Below are 19,668 nucleotides of genomic sequence, written 5' to 3'. Positions count from 1 at the left end.
CTTCCAATAATTTTCTCTTTCTAAAATGACCATTAATTTGTGTTTAATTGTCTACTAAACTTTGTCTAACTTAAGTCACAACTTTAACAGGTAAATTGTACATAGCAATCGTTTATTGAAAATGAACTTCTAGTCTAATATACTTTTATTTTAATAAAATACATCGATTCCGAAGGGATCTAAGGCAAGTATGAACTACAATATAACCTTATATGATCACACTTTTATTCACTATTCTCAGTTTAATTACTCATATTATTATTTTTCTAATAAGGTTTTGATGAATCTGATTCTAAATCAAATTAATTACTAGTCTGTATTCTATTAATGACATATGATCCTATATTGTATCTTATCAAGTAGATATAATAACAAATAATCTTTCAGGTTATTTCCCATCACACGAATACGTTCCAAAATTCGACTTCAACCCAATGGATTGCACCGACATAGTCATTGGTACGGCTAAAGGAAACTACCACAGGGTACTGGATTACTATACAAGAGACAGGTAAGTTTAGCTCTATTTCCGTAGTGTAGTCTAGGTTGCATCGTTTTGGTCACCTTCCGTATATGGTGTCACCGTGCCGCAGGGCGCCTACACTACGGTCTTCACTCTAGAACCTTTTTCCCCCAACGGCTATCAGTTCTTCTACAGATGATACAGATTTGATACAGATCTATGGTAGGGTGCCTCTTTCAATACCATGAATTTGAACATGTCTATGAACTTAAGTGATTAGATTTCAAAATGAAAATAAACTTTTTTCAAATAGGCTTTTACAGGCACTTTAGAATCGTTATTTTACAAAAGTAAACTAAGTAAAGCTACCTCCGATTCGGTATTTAAATTTTACCAAAATGAAAACAAACTCAGTGGTTTCTCTTTTCCAACATTTGAGATACATTATGTTAGTTAAATACCTAATTAATTTGCCAGTCTCCAATCAAACTATTATCTATAAAAGGTGTTTTGTGTGGGGTTTGTTTTGACTGATCATTTAGTTATTTAGATTCACATTGTTATGATGCACTCTTGAGATAGAAGCATCATTGCTAGGCTGTTTCGGAAAACCAAATTAACTTTGATGAATTTCTTACATTGCCTTTCTAAAATCTAAGCGACTTTTTCCGTGGTGAAAACTTTATGTTTGAACATTAAAAATGCTTTCGGTTTTTAAATTTAATTAACGTCATTTCTTTGAAACTAGATCGACACCGAGAGTAGACACGTTTTGGGGTGGGCATGATGACATTACAGCAGCATCAGGATTTGAAGAGAACGGCGTTACGACGATCATGTTTAGAAAAAAAATTAAGGTTAGTTATTTATTATTTAGGTGCGGTGCTTTATCAAAATGTCTTACTGCTTATAATCATTAAAATTTATATTATTGTTCGTAATATTTCATATAACATAAAAACTTTAAATGTCGATTTTAAAATTCAGCTTCAATGATAAGCTCTCTACTTAAACTTAGTCTAATAATATAATTAAAGGAATAAAATATATCAATGCAAACGGATCCTTTACTTTCTTCCACTTGAATTTCAATGTGATTAAAATTTCAATAGGCTAAAGAACCATCAGACCATTCGTTTGTTGACGACCTGATGCATGTGATATGGGCTAGAGGTCAGGAATATGGTCATTATGTACACTCGCCTCCTGCTGGTGTATCGAAGGGTGATTTCTATCGTCCTGACGAGCTGAAATACCATGGACACGGATCCCAGAGGGGAGTCACTGCTATGAATTTCTTTGGTAAGATATGATTTTTGGTCCATTCTTTGACATTTTATAAAGCAGATTAGACATTTTTTTGTTCCTCTATTTTGAACTGCAATCCTTGCAGATAGTCTTTGGGGTGGTCGTAATATTTCTTTATTTGGGATGGATCGCAATACGTCTGTAAGATGTTTTACGATTTTCGGTACCATACTCTGCGTATATTTTAGAAATTTTATTCGAGGTCTCAATAGCAATTATATAATAGCAGAACGAAATCATTATTCGTATTCCTCTTCTCTCGCAGAAGAAACAAAAACAACAATCTCCGGTGGAATTCAATCGTTAGACAACGACAAATGCGGCGCCCAGTGGAAATTTCCTTCCGACTGCGACGTCAAGAACGACACCTGCGAATACGTCGCATCCTGGGAGTACCTGGGGCTCAAGAGGGGGAGAGACTCGGTGAAGTTCACCATAACGACCAGGAACGCAAAGTTCTGGACCGGCATCGGCTTCAGCGACAACAAGAAAATGGTAAGCGACGGAGGAACCGACGGGAGCCGCGGACGCATCGGGAGCTTCACGCACATGACACACGAGTACATCGGAACCGTCTGTCTCGCAGTCGCAGTCGGACGCCGTGCTGGGCTGGGTGGACCCGCGCAGCGGCCGCGCCACCGTGCTGGACGCGTGGCTGAGCGGGTACGCCGCGCCGCGCGCCGACGCGCACCAGCACGCCGCGCGCGCCGCCGGACAGCTGCGCGACGGCCGCGCCTCCTACAGCTTCGTGCGCGCGCGCGACACCGGCGACCCGCAGGTGCCACGCGCGCCCGCGCCCCGCCCGCCCCGCGCCCCGCGCCCCCGCCGCACCCGCCGACCTAACGTGCGCTCCGCTTGCAGGACTTGGCGTTCACGAACGAGAAGTGCCTGTACATGATGTTCGTGACGCACGGGGGCGGCTTCGATCCCGTCAGCAAGAGGACCAGCAAGCACATGAAGACGCCCTACGTCACCGAGGAGAGGGTTTGCATCAAGCCCTGCGGTCCCGGTGAGTTCGATACGACTGCTGCTCTTTTCGAGGTCCAACCGTCATTTTCTTGTACTTGATTTGTATCTATAGTGTGTATTTAGCGTTTTTCTTCTTTGAGATGCAACAAATGTCGCTAAAAATGCTATCAGACATATAATCACGTGAAAGCAATGTGATAGAACCGAATCCTTCTCCATGTAATGACGTTATAAAAAGTTTTCAGATATCACTCAACAGTATGCAGTAAAAAGAACCTCCAATCTACGTTATTCTTTCAGAGCCAGACGAGGAAGAACAAACAACAGAAATAGTACTGCCCGGCACCAAGACCTACTCCATCCTCCTTAAGATAACCGGTCTCGCTGATAACTTCCGACCTCCTGCAGTCGGAAGTCCCGACTTTGAAGATTTAGCGGAAAAGGTTTCCAGTAACCTGGCCCAGGAGTTGGGCAGAACTAAGGGATATCAGGGATTAGCTGTGAACGGCTTCATGCAGTACGTAAACGAATGAGAATATATAATTAATAATACAGTTAGGCGTAGAGCTTGTGTTAATAGTTGGCTAGTACTAAATGTACTAATTTTCAGAAACGAAACTAACGCAATTATCGCGGAACTGACTCTGAAGTCGATCGACTCGAACTCTATCGAGTCGGGTCGGTCGCTGGACGACGTCTCGCTCGCACTCAACGCGACCGAGCGAGAGGAGGATAGGGACAAGTGGGAGCGCGCCATTAGAGACACGCTGGCGGTCGGACGGGTCGGGAACTTGAAGGTGGATCCCGAATTTTTGGTCTTAGAATCCGTGAATAGTGAGTATTGTTTTATTTTTATTTGATTCATTTATTAACTTTTACAAGTTACATTTAATTTTAGGTTTGTATGATGATGATAATGTATGTTTGTATGACTACAAATTTTGTTATTTAATTACTATATTGTTGTAAGTCTAAGTCTATCGAATATGACACTTCTTCATTTCAGATGTTCTATCTTGTTCTCTATCTATATCTATCTCTTTATACATAGAACTCTTTATACATAGATCTCATCAACCTGCAAATTTATAAAACGAACAACTTACGTATTTAAATAACGGTTCTCTGTCAAGTTTCAAGGCTAATTGATGACAAGATAAAACGGTCCGAGTAATGGTCCCTGTGGGATCCCTATACTGTCAAACTTTTTTCATATAGAAGCTGTACAAGGATGAGATAAAATCAAAATAAACTTTATTCAAGTAGGCTTTTACAACCACTTTTGAATCGTCATTTAACAAACTATATTAAGCGAAGCTAACAACAAGTGTTGTAACGACTGCGGGTCTCTTCGACTGCCATTTATGGTTCACGGACGCGAGTGCCGGCGGCAGATTAAATGAACTAGCGTGGTATAATGATATTAAAAAATTCAAGCTTTTGTTAAAAAACATTGATAAATAAGGCGTATCACTCAATACAAGATAACATTTATATAAAAGCGTGGAGTTAGTATTTGACAATTTCCAGGCAGGATATATTGAAATTTAATTTTACTATACTGACATACTCTGTAATCGGAATGGCGGAAAACGGTAACTACTAAGGTCGTTGCCGGCTCCTCTAGCGTCCGTGTAGCGCTCACAGCAGCGCCACGCGGCGATCCAAAGGTGCTCTAACGAGTGTCGTCCGCAGGCCGGCGGCGGCCGCCGGAGGAGGCCCCGCGCGCGGCGGGCTGGCCCGCGGGCCGCCTGTGGCTGCTCGCGGCGTGCGTGGCCGCGCTCGTGGCGCTCGCGCTGCTGCAGGCGCTCTGCACGCTGGCGCGCCGCTCCGCCGACGTACGTGCACGCACACGCGCACACGCACACACGGACACACGCACACAGCCAAGCCCATTCGTGCCTTCCGCCGTTTGCTCCTCTGTTCTTGTTTTATCGTTCAACACGATCGAGCGAGTAAACCTCGGCCCCTTATCGAATGAAGAAATTAATAGATTCAATTCTATCATTTAATAAGATTTAATGAGTATCGAAAGTTGTTCTTATAATTTTCAATCGAGCATCTATCAAATCACACACAGTACGGCACATATTCATCGACTGCGGTTCGAGAGTAACTTTTCGTCAAACATTCCAGGATCAGCTGATCCCGAGCACGGCGTGGAAGGACTACACGTCGGCGAACACCAACTACGCGTTCGAGCCCTTCGAGAACGACGAGAAGTACAACGGCACCTCCACCGCGTCCCTCGCCCGGCCGACGGGGCCGCCCCCGCCGCGGCCCGGCAGCGCGCACGGGGCCCCCCCGAGGGCGCACAGGATGCCGCCCGACGGCCCCGGGCCCGGCTTCGACCGCCGCGACGGGGCGCCCGGCCGGCGCGACCCGCGCGACGCCCGGGCCGACCTCGCCGGCAGCCGGCACGACCTGGCCAACGGGCGCGCCGACGCCAACGGCGACGCCCACAAGGCGGCGGCGAACGGCCACCGCGCCGCGAACGGCTACCGGTCGCCGGGTGACGGCTACCGGGCGCCGGGCGACGGCTACCGGTCGTCGGGCGCGCGCTCCCCCCGCGCGCCCGACACGCGCTCGCTGCAGCGCCCGCGCTCGCGGCCCGGGTGAGTGACTCTGTGTGTCTGTGTGTCTGCGACTTCACGGCCGCGGGTATTATTTATTAATTGTCGCCTCCGGGGACTTCCTTATTTACCAGCCAAAATATATATCTGAGAGGAGTCTATATGAACGTACACTATTTACATGAGAATCATTAGCGCTTTCGACTTTCGTATATTTAGATCAAAATTGATGATAGTTCCTTTACATACTTGAGCTGGTAAGAGTATAGGTGACCGCGGACACGATTCAGATCGATAAATGAAGTAGACTCGTCCTCAGTGGCGATAACGAAGCGGTGTTGTGTGTTTTATAAAGATTTATATGCCGCCTATCTCCGAGTACCGAGTATTTTAAGTGCAAACGGCACAAATATATAATGCGAGAACTCTTACGCTATTTTTGATGTCTTGTTGTACATTTTAAATCACTGATACATCCCTAATGAGTTACTTTGATAACTTCCGTAGCGATGACGTCTTCCGGATATAATTTTAGATGGTAGCTTATCACTAATTATTATTTTTTCTTGACGCACACAATCAGTGCGATCTCGTGCCTTTATAAAGTAAAATAACCGCGTTTTACTAAATGCACATGTATGTATACACGGTACAATTTTACATTTTTTTCTGTTTGTCTGACTGTTTGTTCCGGCTAATCTCTGGTATAGCTGAACCGATTTCGACGGGACTTTCACTGGCTATATTTTATATTATACTTTTATTTTAGAATTATATATAGAAAAAAAATAAAATCACGCTACAATATCCAAATAACTTAAATTCAAACAACGCGCACGAAGTCGCGGGCATAGCTAGTCTGAAATAAAAGTATTTCTCTCCCCTATAAATTATTCGTATGCAAAAAAACTCAAGCCGATCCGGTTACCGAAACATATTCTCATATATAATTAAATATATATTAGCTATAAATTATATCTTTTGTAGTCTTTTGAGGCGATTCAATTTACAGTTACAAAAATCAGTGACCTCAATAAATTCTCCGTCGGTAGAATAAATTATGAAAATAATAACAATTAAAAAGGCAGGTTGACGTATACGAAGTATGGGAATAAAAAAATTATTATATCGTTAAAAAAACAAACATTAAGTATCATTTTATAAAAATATTTAAAAAAAAAATCGTAGTTTATAAATTAAATCAATCAAAATCAACATCCCGTTAATTTTTTTTCATTAAAAAGTAATTGAAAATTCCAATAACATTAGTGTCGCAATAATAGTCATGGTATATTTCATTTGTAAAGTGCAAGGGTAAATAGTTAGGGGTGGAACCCTACAACGGATGCTGAGTTCCGCATCGAGCATGTATGACCGTGTGGCCTAATGGATAAGGCGTCGGACTTCGGATCCGAAGATTGCAGGTTCGAGTCCTGTCACGGTCGATTACTAGACTTTTTGTTTTTAACTTTTATTTAGTATGTTATGAGTTACTTTGTTTTTATTTCAATTTAAACGTAATTTTATGTTACCAGAACATATTTTATGATAATATTAAGTCAATATTTTTTTTTTAAAAGTCAATAGATTAAAATAGAATCTCAGTCCGTCTGACTGCATGGTTTTGGATTTGAAAATAGAATTAAAATCATTATTCATTATTACTAAAGCAAAAATCAATATTTTGGAAAGTTTTAAAATACATACTTTAATAGAAAATTTAATTTTGGTGATCTAGTTGCCACTGCCGATATTAAATTTATAGAGATATCTAGATTCAGGAATGCCAACTAAAATTCGACCCTCGAGTCGAGGTAAACGATAGCTACTGTAGATTCGAAGGGGGAAATTCGATACCGTTTTGCGGTCGGCGCGGTCACGATTAGGCCAACAAATGGTTATTAACCCACTCGTTGCCCGCAGCTACGGCGCGGCGGGCTCGCTGTCGCTGCCGCGGCGCGACGCCACGCCCGACTTCTACTTCATGCCGTCGCAGCGCAAGCACGAAGGTGAGCGCGTCGCCGTGTACGTGCGCAACCCGCGCACGCACGCGCACGCACACGCACACGCACACGCGCACGCACACGCACACGCACACGCACACGCACACGCACACGCCACGTGACACCCCTCGCAGGCGTTACCTAGCTATCCAATCATATATATATTATCACGACCTTACACTATATTTTCTGTGAATAATTAAAAAATCGTATTCTTTAAACCATAATCTTTTTAGTATGAAAAAGCAAAAGAAGTACATTTAATATTTTTTTTAAAAATATGTACACCATTACCAACATCACTGAAACAAACATGCGTTACGAAGTCATTGCTCACAAATCTATAATCATTAACTTACTATTAAGCTTATACATAAAAAAAACTAACTTTTTTAACTTCACTGAGCACAAAAATATAGAATGATTAGCTTTAAGTAAAAATACTTATAAGTTTAAGTACAAAAGTAACCACGTTAAGTTTAATTACAAATGTTAGAAATCTATAAGTAAATATATATATATGTGCAATATTAGATTTAAGTTGTACAAATAATATAAAACCGAAATATTATATCATAAATATATAATAAAATAAAAACAATTGTATTTATACGAAACCAGTTCTTAAATACAATATTAATAATTTTATCAAAGCTAGGAATACAACTCTACAAAGTGTTGCAAGTACAAAAATATATTTATTTTTACTAAGAATTATTTAAGTATACAATTAAAATTTAATAACGCTTTTCAATATATTATTTTTATTTCATAATAAGTTTATTGTAGTTCTATTAATATGGAATAAATATATGTTTATTCAAGTATGGCTTTTATTATGATTTACAGTTAGTAACTGCTATAAAAAGGTAATTATTATTTTCAGGGATAGGGTTTGTGACTAATTTTACATATTTCCAACTAATGTCTTTATTTAATTCATTTATTTACTAGGATACACCATCCTCTAATCATTGAACACTTATTTTATAAGTTATAATTAACATCTTATACAGTGAAGTTTATCTTTAGACTGATAACCACATTTTTTGTCATCTATATTTACAGCGGTTTTACAATTTCTATTGGATTTAAACTGGACTTAATATATTTTCGTCTTTATTACATATAAACTTTTTATGTTAGGTGATGGATATATCTATTGTTAATATGTAAATAATATATATATAATATTTTCTTTTGCAGATTTCTGAACGAGTGTTCGATGACACCTGACTTAAGTTACCAACAGACACACATATAACATGGAGTGTTGACTAAGACATAATAAAATTCAACCTAACCTCTCAGTGATTATTCAGTTTAATATTCAAAATCGAATACATAAAAAAAAGATTCTGAATAGTCTTATATTAAATTTTATCAAACATAAGTATTTTTAAAAACCAATATTTATTTACTGTGTAAATTTTCGTCTAGCTTTTTTATCAAGAATTATTTAACAAATATAGTAACACTGCTATCAACAGACAGACACCACGCTCCATGTTGTATGTTTATTAAACTTATAAATGTAAGCTCAATATGTTAAGCTCCCCATACAACTTCACTTTATCATTAATTCCAAACCATTTCTAGTCTCACGTCACAGTTTTAAATTAAGTTATTTGTCACCTTTCTCATGTTCTCGGTGTTGCCATAACTGAATAGATGATATTATAAATATGGCAACACTGATAAATGTAAATACTTTGTTTTTGCTGTATATTCGCAACTTCTATATAAATATATCTTATTTTTTATTTAGTGGTCGATATTATTTCTTTTAAGTTAGTCTATATAACACATTTGTTAATACAAGAAATAATTTATCATTATCTTTTTGTTTTTGTATTAAAAGATAACAATTTCCGTTTTTATCTTGATGATATAATATGAAAAAATATGTTTCGATTAAACTGAATGTTAAAAATTTAGCTATTAATGAGAAATCATATTAATAACTTTGCTAATTTTACTGCACACAATCTGTGAATTTATATGCCGTCCTTTTAAAGCGACGCTATAGAAAGAGAGAACTATATTTCAACAGATTAGTTAATATATTGTGTTTATCATAGTTAGCAACATATTCTTTAAAATAATTTATTACGTCTAAGACTTGTACCTCAATTAAATATTTCAAATCTTTTTAATATAAATATAATATATTTTAATTAGGAGTAAATTACAAAGGTGCTTAGAATAACTATTAACTGATACGTTGTGTGTTGTAGTTGTGAGTCGGAAACAGTGCTGGTTGAGCGTGCTATGATTTTAGTTTATTTTTAAAATATTTTTTACTGTTATTTGTAAATTGAGACAAAGTAATATACGGAAATGTAATTTAAGAATTTAATTAACACGAGTATTAATTAATAGGATAAGTAATTACCAAATCTAAGATTACAAATAAATATATATAAATGATATTTTAGTTTTTTTTTTCATCGAGGTTCCTTCAAGTTTAAAAGTACCGACCAAAATTGTCCCCTTTACCTATTTGTCAGCCTTTTACCTTCCAAATGTTACGCTTAATTTAAAAAAAAATGTAAAGACGCTTTAGTTAACTGTATTATATTTGACCCAGTTTTTGTTTATATAATTTTTTTCAGTTAATCTTTTATTTTTTGAAGTATTTTAAGACTTTTAGAAAGGTATGAAAACCACGTTGAGCGCGGGACGTTATTTTATCTCGAGCGGAAAGGTCGCTTAGATTGATACTGGTTATACAGTACTAGCTAGTACATCTCGTTCGGCTTTGTACCGGGAAAATGTGGACAAATACTCCCCTATAAAGATGTAATTTCCAATAATCCTTTGTTAGTGGACGTTTTAAAATAAACTTTGTTCTAATTTCAGTTGTATTTGCTGTGCTTTGATAGTCAGCGTGGAACTGTGGACAAACGATTTTATAAGTGGTTTACTTGGTGGTAAGGCTTTGTGCAAACCCGTCTGGGTAGGTACCACCCACTCGTCAAATATTCTGCCGCCAAGCAGCAATATTTGGTATTATTGTGTTCCGGATTGAAGGGTGAGCCAGTGTAACTACAGGCACAAGGGACACAACAACTTAGTTCCCAATGGTTAATATTTCTAACAGCGCCAATGTCTATGGCCGGTGGTGACTACTCAACATCAAGTGGCCCATTTGCCAGTCCGTCTACTTGTAAGATAAAAAAACTAAGTATCGACAAATTTCACGCATTTAAAAAGATAATGTAACAGGCTGTAATCGATATGGCTAGCTAGACAATAAACGGGTTAAAATAAATAAAAAAATTTATAAAATAATATATTTATTACATTTATTTATAACAACAAACAAGCATATAATATAAAAATATCACAATCTCTATTAAACAATTAAAAAAAAAAAATCTTTATTCCACATTACACCATTATTTATCCAACACCGATATTAAAATTTATTTAAAATAGTAATTTCTCTTTAATTTATCTAAAATAATATTAAATAACATAACGGTAATTTTAACCAGATAAAGTTTTTACAACAATTACTTAGGAACTTCACAGAACAATAAGAGTTGTTTATTTGATATACGATTAATATTACAATTGTTTTTAAGAAATGTTTTTGCGTACAGTACACGTACAGCATCTCTGTGTAAATGTTACAAAGTCAGTTTTTGGTAATTTTAATGATAATGTTTAAATTTACATACCATAGGGTGACCATAAATTCAATACTGTAATGCGAACTTTTAATATTAAAACTAACGTGTCTCAAGCGGCAAATGAGGTCATACATTGATAGATATATTGAGCAGGTTTGAAGCTATTTCACTGATGTGGGCTTATGGATAGAATTTCATCAGAGACATTAAAATTTTCTCACAGTATTTGTAATTGAGCATGAAATTATCATACATATAAAGTAAATACTTAACAGATCAGTTTGTTTGGGTTTGAACCCGCAAAATGGTTAAGATTTAGCTCCGTACTAAAGTACTTTCTATATGAGAAAGTCATCTAACATCGTTGATTTTTGTTTATAAAGTCGTGATATGCCATAGTATTTTTTATTGCAGTCCATTTTTACTTGAGATATATAGTTACTGTCGCTCGTAGCCTTTCCCCCGTAACGATGACCATGTGACCTTAGACTGTTAGAGCTTAGACTTCGGCTGCACTGTTACCTGTTTACTTTTATATCTCCAAGTGTCCTGAAAAAAAAAAGTAAAATATTTGTTTAGTTGAATAATAAGTTTAGATAAATATTTGAAAAAAAAAAATTGTCTACCTATGATATTTCTTTAAGATTTTTGTTGTATTATTGTTTTTTTATTGCACTCAAAAATGATAAAAAAACAAATAAACGATTGACATTGAATCTTAACGATTTGTCGCGATCTAATTGGGCGAGAGCTTAAATAATCTATGATATAAATAATAGATTTGCAAAATTAAATTTAAAGCGAGTGTAGACAATCAAGACAAACAGATACACGAGTACAATAAAGATATAAAAATAAAAAAAAATGTTAGTAGTTTGCAATAACTGAGTTAAGGTTCTTTTCATATAAAAATATAATTATATAAACATTATTTTCGTTGACTTCTACGTCGACGATGTGATGGACTTTGAGTTTGTACGAGCGCGTGGACGCGCGTGTGTGTGTGTGTGTGTGTGTGCGCGTGAGTCACCTCGAAGCTGATTCGGGCTCCGGTGATCTTGCGCGCGACGCCCTCCACCTCCCGCGCGAGCGCGCCCTGCGGCGCCGCGCGCGCGAACTCCACGGCCGCGCTCGCGTAGTGCGCCGAGATGCACTTGCGGTGCCGCTGCGACCGAACACCGACGTTATACTGTGTCATGACGATTCGAGTGCTTTTATGAGCCTCCTCGAATAAAATATATTTATTATGCTTCGTTGTGGTTCAGGTGGTTGAGAAATTTTAAATTTAGCACGGTGACTCACTCCGCTGGTGTTAGCTCCGGATCCGTGTACGAGTAGGGGGTGGAAGAACACGGTGTCCCCGGGACTCATCTCCAGCTGCACGGGGGGCTGGCCGGTCACGGCCGGGTCGACGATTCCGTGGTACATATTGTTAGCGGCCTGGAACGTTCGACATAACACTGTGATCTTATTATATTTTATTACTTTTTTAGACAACGGCGACAAAGCGACGTTAATCGAATAGAATATGGTTGAGGGGATAGAGAACTAATTTTCAGACTATGGCAGATATAATTAATAGTGTCATAATGCAGCTAGCATTGTCAATTGAGAGCGGTTTGCGTTGCAGCTCAGATTCCATCTAAAGACAACAAAATCAGAAAGAAGATAATTTTGAGTTTCAAAGGAAATGATCTTATCTTATTAGCTCTATCTGTCGCAATGTTGATGGTGAGTATAACATATTATGTGGGCCGTTCCCGGCGGCACTGCAATGCCGGGCCGACCCGTGACGGGAGTGGAGCGAGCCCCGAACATCCCGTCGTGGTACAAAAATCAGTTTAATATACTGGTCCCGCAGTGCGGGAACTTTCAGATATTAAGCTGAAAAGAACAGATACTACACTTTGATCTTAGCCAAAAGGCCGAGAAGCGATACCGTAAACTGAGGTGCCCGTGAACCTCATTCTCCGACAGAAAATCTAGCCAGCGCGATGTAGAAATCGACACCAACTGTTCAGCGCCATCTAGCGGAAACGACGCGAATACGTACGACCATTACTGACAGCGCCATCTGTCGAGTTGCATCGAAATGTGCTCTACTTACGGCGATGTTTTCGTGTGGGTACAGTATGTTCCGTTTGTGGGATTGCGGTATCACGTAGAGGCAGCCATTTTCGACGTTGACGTCATCTATCGCGGTCCAAGCGGCGATAATTTTTTCGGCGGGACCAAATGGAAAATAGAACATATCCTGAAAGTTATATAAAATCAAATTAGTAAATTATAAAAATAAAACTTTATAGCATGCTTGCAAATGATCTACTTGGTGGTGGTGCTTTGTGCAATCTACCCAGTCGGGCGTCTGGGTAGGTACCACCCACTAAACAGATGTTCTACCGACATTCAGTTATACTTGATTTTGCTGTTCCGGATCAAAACGCGAATGTGCCAGTGTAATTACAAGCACAGCAACTGTCATAAAATCTTAACTCCCAAGGTCGGTGGCGCATTGGTGTGATGTAAGGAATGGTTATTATTTCTGACAGCGACAATGTCTATGGCCGTGGTCAGTGGTGACCAGTAACCATAATGCGGCCTAGTATAGAACAAAAACGATTACTAGTTGTGCTCGTGCAATTGAACTTAATATCAAGTATACATATATATATATGTATACATTATAAACACGCTTCTTGTTTTATATCTAATAATTATAATAACATGTTTCTTTACGAGGTTTTCTTTCACACTTAGATTAATTATCTCGAATTAAATATAATGGTAGCCAAGATAGTTCAAGGGCTAGAATACTCGCATGAGGAAAGATTGAAGGGGACACTAACACCGTTGTAAATGTGGTTATTTGAAAAGAGCAACTATGTGAGTTTCTTGTCGTATTCCGACGCTGCTTTCTGAAACATTGGCAGAGTGAGAGTTGAAATATTGACGGTTCTATTTGTTTTAATACCATATTGTTAAGTTTACGTTAATAAAATACATTTGATTTTGGGATTAAAACTGGTATGCCCTAATGACTTTATAAGCCATCTTGTACTCGGCGATGAAATAATATATCACGAAGAAATATTTTTGTGCCGGATGGAACTTTATTACACGTGTGACAGATTCGTCCGACGTCAACCCTCATTGGGGCAGAGGTGGATCAAGCTTCAAAATTTGGGATTTACGAAGGCCATGACAACGACTTTTAAATTAAATGGTCCATCACGACAAGTTATAAGTAAGATATAGTATTAAGTACCTGATGTGGAGGATGCCTCGTACTGCCCGAAGGTTTATTGATGAACATGCTGTTCATCACCAGTATGTCAGGGCCAATGAACTGCGTCACCACGTCGATCAGCCGAGGATGTTCCGTATACGTCATGAATACATCATCGTAATGGATGTCTTGAAGCTGTTGTAATAATTAAAGAAAAAATAATTATATAAATTAAACTTTTGTTGCGTGACTTTAATGTTCCTCGCGCACAATCTACTTAGTAATCCGTGGGAATAGATGATTACGTAGAATACAGAATGACAAAAGAATGAGAAGCCGATTTCGATCAGGAATTTGATCCAAACTTACGGCAGCTATTTTTAATGGAGATTTATTCATTAAATAATAATGTATAACAAATAATAATAATAATGAGTCGAGATGGCCCAGTGGCTAGAACGCGTGCATCTTAACCGATGATTTCGGGTTCAAACCCAGGCAGGCACCACTGAAATTTCATGTGCTTAATTTGTGTTTATAATTCATCTCGTGCTCGGCGGTGAAGGAAAACATCGTGAGGAAACCTGCATGTGTCTAATTTCAACGAAATTCTGCCACATGTGTATTCCGCCAACCCGCATTGGAGCAGCGTGGTGGAATATGCTCCAAACCTTCTCCTCAAAGGGAGAGGAGGCCTTTATCCCAGCATTTACGGGCTGCTAATGAATAACAAATAAACATGGACATTTATATATATATATATATATATATTTACCGACTTTACCGATTCATACATTCAAAACATTTGTAAAAAGAGTGAAGTTAATACTTTCTTGACTTTCAGGCGGGATATAATATATATAATTGTATTTAACTGACATAAATTTATATTTTAAACCTTGGAAAAGAGCAACTAGTGAGTTTATTGGTGATTCTACTCGTCGGAATTCGAACCGGTGGTAGTTACTTAATATAGTTCTGAAAATCTACGATTCATAAATGCTTGTAAAAGCCTTCTTGAATAAAGTATAAATTGATTTCAATGTTTACAAAAATAATGTGGAGTTTGAATTTGTATAGTGTGGTACGTACATATATGTGTGTTATTTCAGTTTAACCTCGTGACGCGAGTCCGTGACCCCTAATATGCCACAAAAGGCTTCTAAAAAATAAATCAAGTAATTTTTTTGCTTTAAATAATACCAGTGTACGCCCAGTGTCTTAATAACGAGATCCTGGGTTGGAACTGCAGGTCTTTACGATAAGTTATTGGGCTTTTCAGTCGAAAAACTCTCACTAGCACCGAGTTTGGAAGTTGGAAGTGAGGAGTCCGTTTTTCCTAAACGGACACGTAAAGCGGTTGGTTATCGCCAGATTTTTTTCTAATTTTGTCGACTATTCCTTCCTATCCAATTATGAGAGTAAGGGAATAGAGAGCAGTATCACACGTGAGTGTGTGCACGAACACAGGTACACCTGTATTATAGAGAGAATATGACCTGCATAGTTGCCTCTTCTTCCTTGATATTAGACACAATGACCGACACAATCGATCAGACGGGCTTGCACAAAGCCCTACCACCAAATATATTAATTTGACACATGTAGATTTCCTAAAGATGTTTTCCTTAACAAATTAAATTATAAATATAGTAGTTGTCGCCCCCGGCTTCGTTCGCGTTTTGGGGTTTGGTAGTCAGGAGTTACGCAAAAATTATGCCCGTGACCTTCCTTGGAGTTCAAAAATATAGTAAATTTCATCAAATCAGTTCAGCGTTATGGTCGTGAAAGAGCAACAGACAGACAGACAGACAGACAGAGTTACTTTAGAATTTATAACATTAGCATAGATGAAACTCATTAGAGCCCAACTCATCGGACCTTCGGATTCCATTTCGGAACACAATAATACTACGTTAGACTTGATTTAAATTTACATTTAATACAACATGACGATTCAAAAGTACTTTTATGAGCCTACCTGAATAAAAAATATTTTCATTTTGAATAAGTGAGTGGTACTTACCCAGACGGGCTTACTTACCACCCACTTACTTATAACCCACACTGCGCCTCATTACAATTGTTTTTTTATGCCTTTTTATTTAATAATTAATACTTAGATACTTCATCAACTATTTATAGAATGCTGCATTGTAAACATTTTACTAATCTTTAAATTTACATAAATTTTAATATCAATCAGGTACACACACATACAAATTTATTGATTATATAACAAGTCATTTGTGGGTAGGGGGTAACTATTACGTACCTTGTCCTATTCTGTACCCCTGAGAAGGTGAAAGGGAATTTTCACGATGATTGATTAAGACCTAAGACTTGAGTACCAGTTAAGGAGAGAAAGTGGAACAAATGAACAAACATTTGCATTTATAATATTAGTTAGTATTGTTACCTGTTATGTTTTACTATTAAATAAATTAATAGTACGATCAAACTCCAATCAAAAACGAGTTTATATGAGGTTAAAACAATTATTATAAAGGGCAATATGTATAAAACCTATAGGTATATAACGCTATAAAACCCTTCTGGGAGTATTTAATCAGTATGAAGATGTATTCAATCAAATTTATTTTTTCTTTGTACATAATACATAACTTGAATCTAAAATTCAATGAAGATTTCATCATTATATTCCAGGAAGTAGTAAGGGAGGCAAGAATAATTAAAATCAATATATTGTCACGCCAGTAGTCTAAATTTATAGTGGGTGAAACTGCAAAGCCTAGCTAGTATACTAATATTATATTCTAAAACCTTTTCTGTATATTGGCTTGAAAGTTTTTCCAATTAGGCTCTACAAAAAACTTTTACTCAGTGGTAGGATGTTGTGCCAATCTGCTGGGTATACTAGGTACCACCAACTCACCATATATTCTACCAACAAACAACAATACCTGATGTGGTTTAAAGAGTGAGTGAGTCAGAGTAACTACAAGGACAAGGAATGCAACATCTTAATTCCCGAAGTTGGGGGTGCATTGATGGCGTAAGGAATGGTGAATATTTCTTACGGCACCAATGTCTATAGGTGGAGGTGGCCTTTTACTATCACATTTGGCTACCTATAAAAAAAAAGTCTTTTCCTTTATTATTTGACATTTAATAAAAAAATTAATACCTTATTAATCAACTCCTCTCCTGTCTTACCCTTGGCTTTAAGGGACGCTTCCTTTACAACAAGAATGCTGCCCCTATCCACAATGCCTTTGCAGAATTGAAGAAACCTCTGTCTAAAAAAAAAACTTAAACTGTTATTTATTCTGTTACATAAAATATCACATCAATTTCAATTTATATGATATTTTATATAATTAAAAATGAATAAGAAATATATGAATATAACTTTGATAGCAGTTTATATTTATTGATATTAGGGCATTATCCAAGTCTGTCTGGTAGGTAATGCCCACTTCTCTTTATAATATAATAACTTCTTTTTTCATTTGTCATTTTACTTGCGAAAGTAACTCTGTCTTACACTTTGTGTTGTTACACCTTCATGGCTTAACCACTGAACTGAATTAGATGAAATTTGTTCTATATATATAATCTTTTTGTATTAATTTATACTTTTTTTATTAAACTTATTGATACCAATTTGATCTTCAAATGTTAGAATGAAATTGGTGAGGTATTAATAAATATTTATTACATTCACGAGGTTTTACAACATAATTCATAAATATTGTAATTGGTGTCTTACCGATGAAAATATTAAGGATCTTTATCCTAAGTCTAAGTTTTATATTAAGCAAAAAATACTTATCCAAGTTAACCTAGAATGGTTAAACTATGTGCAGTTTAATATAAAAATCTTCTATAGTAATAATTTGGATCTATGAAGCTTAAATATTTTAAGAGTATTTATAATATCATATATTTAACAATTTAAAACAGTTTCTCTTTGATCTTACTTATAATTGTATAATGTTGCGAAGTCAAATAGCCCTTTAATGACCAAGTATCCATTGTCCATATAAAACTGACGCTGTTCTTCAGATAGTAAGTATGTGTTAGGGAGTTCTGTCAACATGCTGAAACATAATTAGGCTGTCATCCCTGAACTTTGCTAAAATTAAAATAGTAATTAAGGAACTGATAGAAATTAATTAATGTTTATGCAAGGCATATTGTACCAGCAAGCAGGCAGTCACAAAAATATTAAGTATTGAAAACATAAATAATAGTAAAAAAAAATTATAATGAAAAAAAGTTACATTTAGTTAAACAAATAGTCAATTTAGTATCGTAAATATAATTTCATATGTTATGCTAAGTTATTACAGCTGAAACTAAATTAAACATACATTAGTAGATATATCTTATTTACATTGAAATATTTAGGATATAAAACTGTGCAGTTTTAAATGCAAATAATTATATCATTTAAATGTACTTACATGGCCGTTGAGAGTTACACTTATTTAAATATAGGTACTTGCACTTTACTGAACACTTTCAAAATATTTAGAATTATATTTTTCGTTCATAAACAATAACTTTTAATAAAATCAACACCTTACGTCCTATAAGTTATAATGACGTATTCTGAATGTCTGAATGTGAATGATGTTTATTGTTTGATGAATCCTTTTAGTTACATAGTGTTGCGACGAATTGAAATAAAAAAATCGAATGATCGTACACAAAACCGAGTTAAAATCGACTCGATTTTGACTTCGTTTATATTAAATAAATATACGGTAGTAGATATGGCTCGTTTTAGCGTTTACAACATGTTAATTTTTTATGTATTTTGTGTCAAATTTTGTTTTTGAATTACGCAAATAGATCAAGAAATGCATGTGTTCTTGTTGTGGAAATTATTTAATTCAAGGTAAGCTACCTATATACCTATTAGAATGTTATTTGTAATAGAATATGAATAGTTTAGTAATTTTATAAATAAGTAATTTTTTGATCGCGTTAGCATGGAACTCATTGACATCTTATAAACTATGTTCTTATCGTGTATTCATAATTGGTCCAGTCTTCGCGAGCTACCGTCTTGGTCGGTGAAAGTAAATGTTGTTAAAAAAATAATAGAATAAAATATATGTATTGCAATGCTTTTAATATGGAACTGTGTTTTGTGGCTCTTAATTGTTCATGTGATACCAAAATCGATTATCAGGTTGCCAGAAGTAACCATTAAATCTATTATCTATTAAACCCACCCGCTTCGCTGGGCGTTTAAAATGTATTTAAAATTAGTTAGCAAAAAATCGAATTTGCAAAATACACGCATACGCACACACACACTCACACACTCACACACCGACACACACACACACACACACACACACGCACGCACCACACACACACACACACACACACACACACACATTCACACACACATTCACACACACACTCACACGCACACACACACACACACACACACACAATCACACACACACAGGTTTACCAGCATTATATATACTTAGTCTATCATTTGCGC

At 36.8% G+C, this 19,668-nt stretch overlaps 2 protein-coding genes and 2 non-coding genes across 9 annotated transcripts in view; 2 read left to right on the top strand and 2 right to left on the bottom strand.

Moving 5' to 3' along the window:
- The window catches only part of LOC125072834, a 75,864-nt gene extending 66,154 nt beyond the window's left edge, over positions 1-9,710 (top strand). For 2 of the 5 annotated variants that reach the window (XM_047683549.1, XM_047683546.1), the window contains 11 exons: positions 388-511; positions 1,212-1,320; positions 1,576-1,765; positions 2,037-2,266; positions 2,358-2,549; positions 2,633-2,780; positions 3,041-3,257; positions 3,351-3,574; positions 4,436-4,578; positions 4,877-5,355; positions 7,237-7,920. In XM_047683549.1, coding sequence (XP_047539505.1) covers positions 388-511; positions 1,212-1,320; positions 1,576-1,765; positions 2,037-2,266; positions 2,358-2,549; positions 2,633-2,780; positions 3,041-3,257; positions 3,351-3,574; positions 4,436-4,578; positions 4,877-5,355; positions 7,237-7,438 — 2,258 coding nt within the window. In that variant the 3' untranslated portion in view covers positions 7,439-7,920. Of the gene's footprint in view, positions 1-387; positions 512-1,211; positions 1,321-1,575; positions 1,766-2,036; positions 2,267-2,357; positions 2,550-2,632; positions 2,781-3,040; positions 3,258-3,350; positions 3,575-4,435; positions 4,579-4,876; positions 5,356-7,236; positions 7,926-8,165; positions 8,186-8,522 lie in introns of those variants that run through there. The other 3 variants (XM_047683547.1, XM_047683548.1, XM_047683551.1) reach the window with 3 other exon arrangements.
- Trnar-ucg lies at positions 6,686-6,758 on the top strand. Its single transcript has one exon. It is a non-coding gene; the product is annotated as a tRNA-Arg (tRNA).
- Positions 9,711-10,704: 994 nt separating the features above from the next.
- On the bottom strand, positions 10,705-18,847 carry LOC125072557 (probable phytanoyl-CoA dioxygenase). 2 transcript variants are annotated; one of them, XM_047683179.1, is made up of 8 exons: positions 18,611-18,847; positions 18,125-18,244; positions 17,329-17,440; positions 14,220-14,375; positions 13,062-13,208; positions 12,257-12,394; positions 11,985-12,119; positions 10,705-11,503 (listed from the first exon to the last, which is right to left on the bottom strand). In XM_047683179.1, exons 2-8 carry the CDS (start codon positions 18,241-18,243, stop codon positions 11,447-11,449), a joined length of 864 nt encoding a protein of 287 aa, XP_047539135.1. In that variant the 5' UTR covers position 18,244; positions 18,611-18,847; the 3' UTR covers positions 10,705-11,446. The 2 variants fall into 2 exon arrangements, with proteins under 2 accessions (XP_047539135.1, XP_047539136.1); XM_047683180.1 differs by lacking the exon at positions 11,985-12,119 and having other exon boundaries at positions 18,611-18,846.
- LOC125072895 lies at positions 12,699-12,891 on the bottom strand. Its single transcript, XR_007120020.1, has one exon. It is a non-coding gene; the product is annotated as a U2 spliceosomal RNA (small nuclear RNA).
- Positions 18,848-19,668: the final 821 nt, after the last annotated feature.

This window comes from Vanessa atalanta, chromosome 22, assembly GCF_905147765.1.
Source record: "Vanessa atalanta chromosome 22, ilVanAtal1.2, whole genome shotgun sequence".
NCBI classification, from domain to species: Eukaryota; Metazoa; Arthropoda; class Insecta; order Lepidoptera; family Nymphalidae; genus Vanessa; species Vanessa atalanta.
The sequence above is the reverse complement of the archived record's forward strand: the minus strand, read 5'-3'. Positions and strand labels throughout refer to the sequence as shown.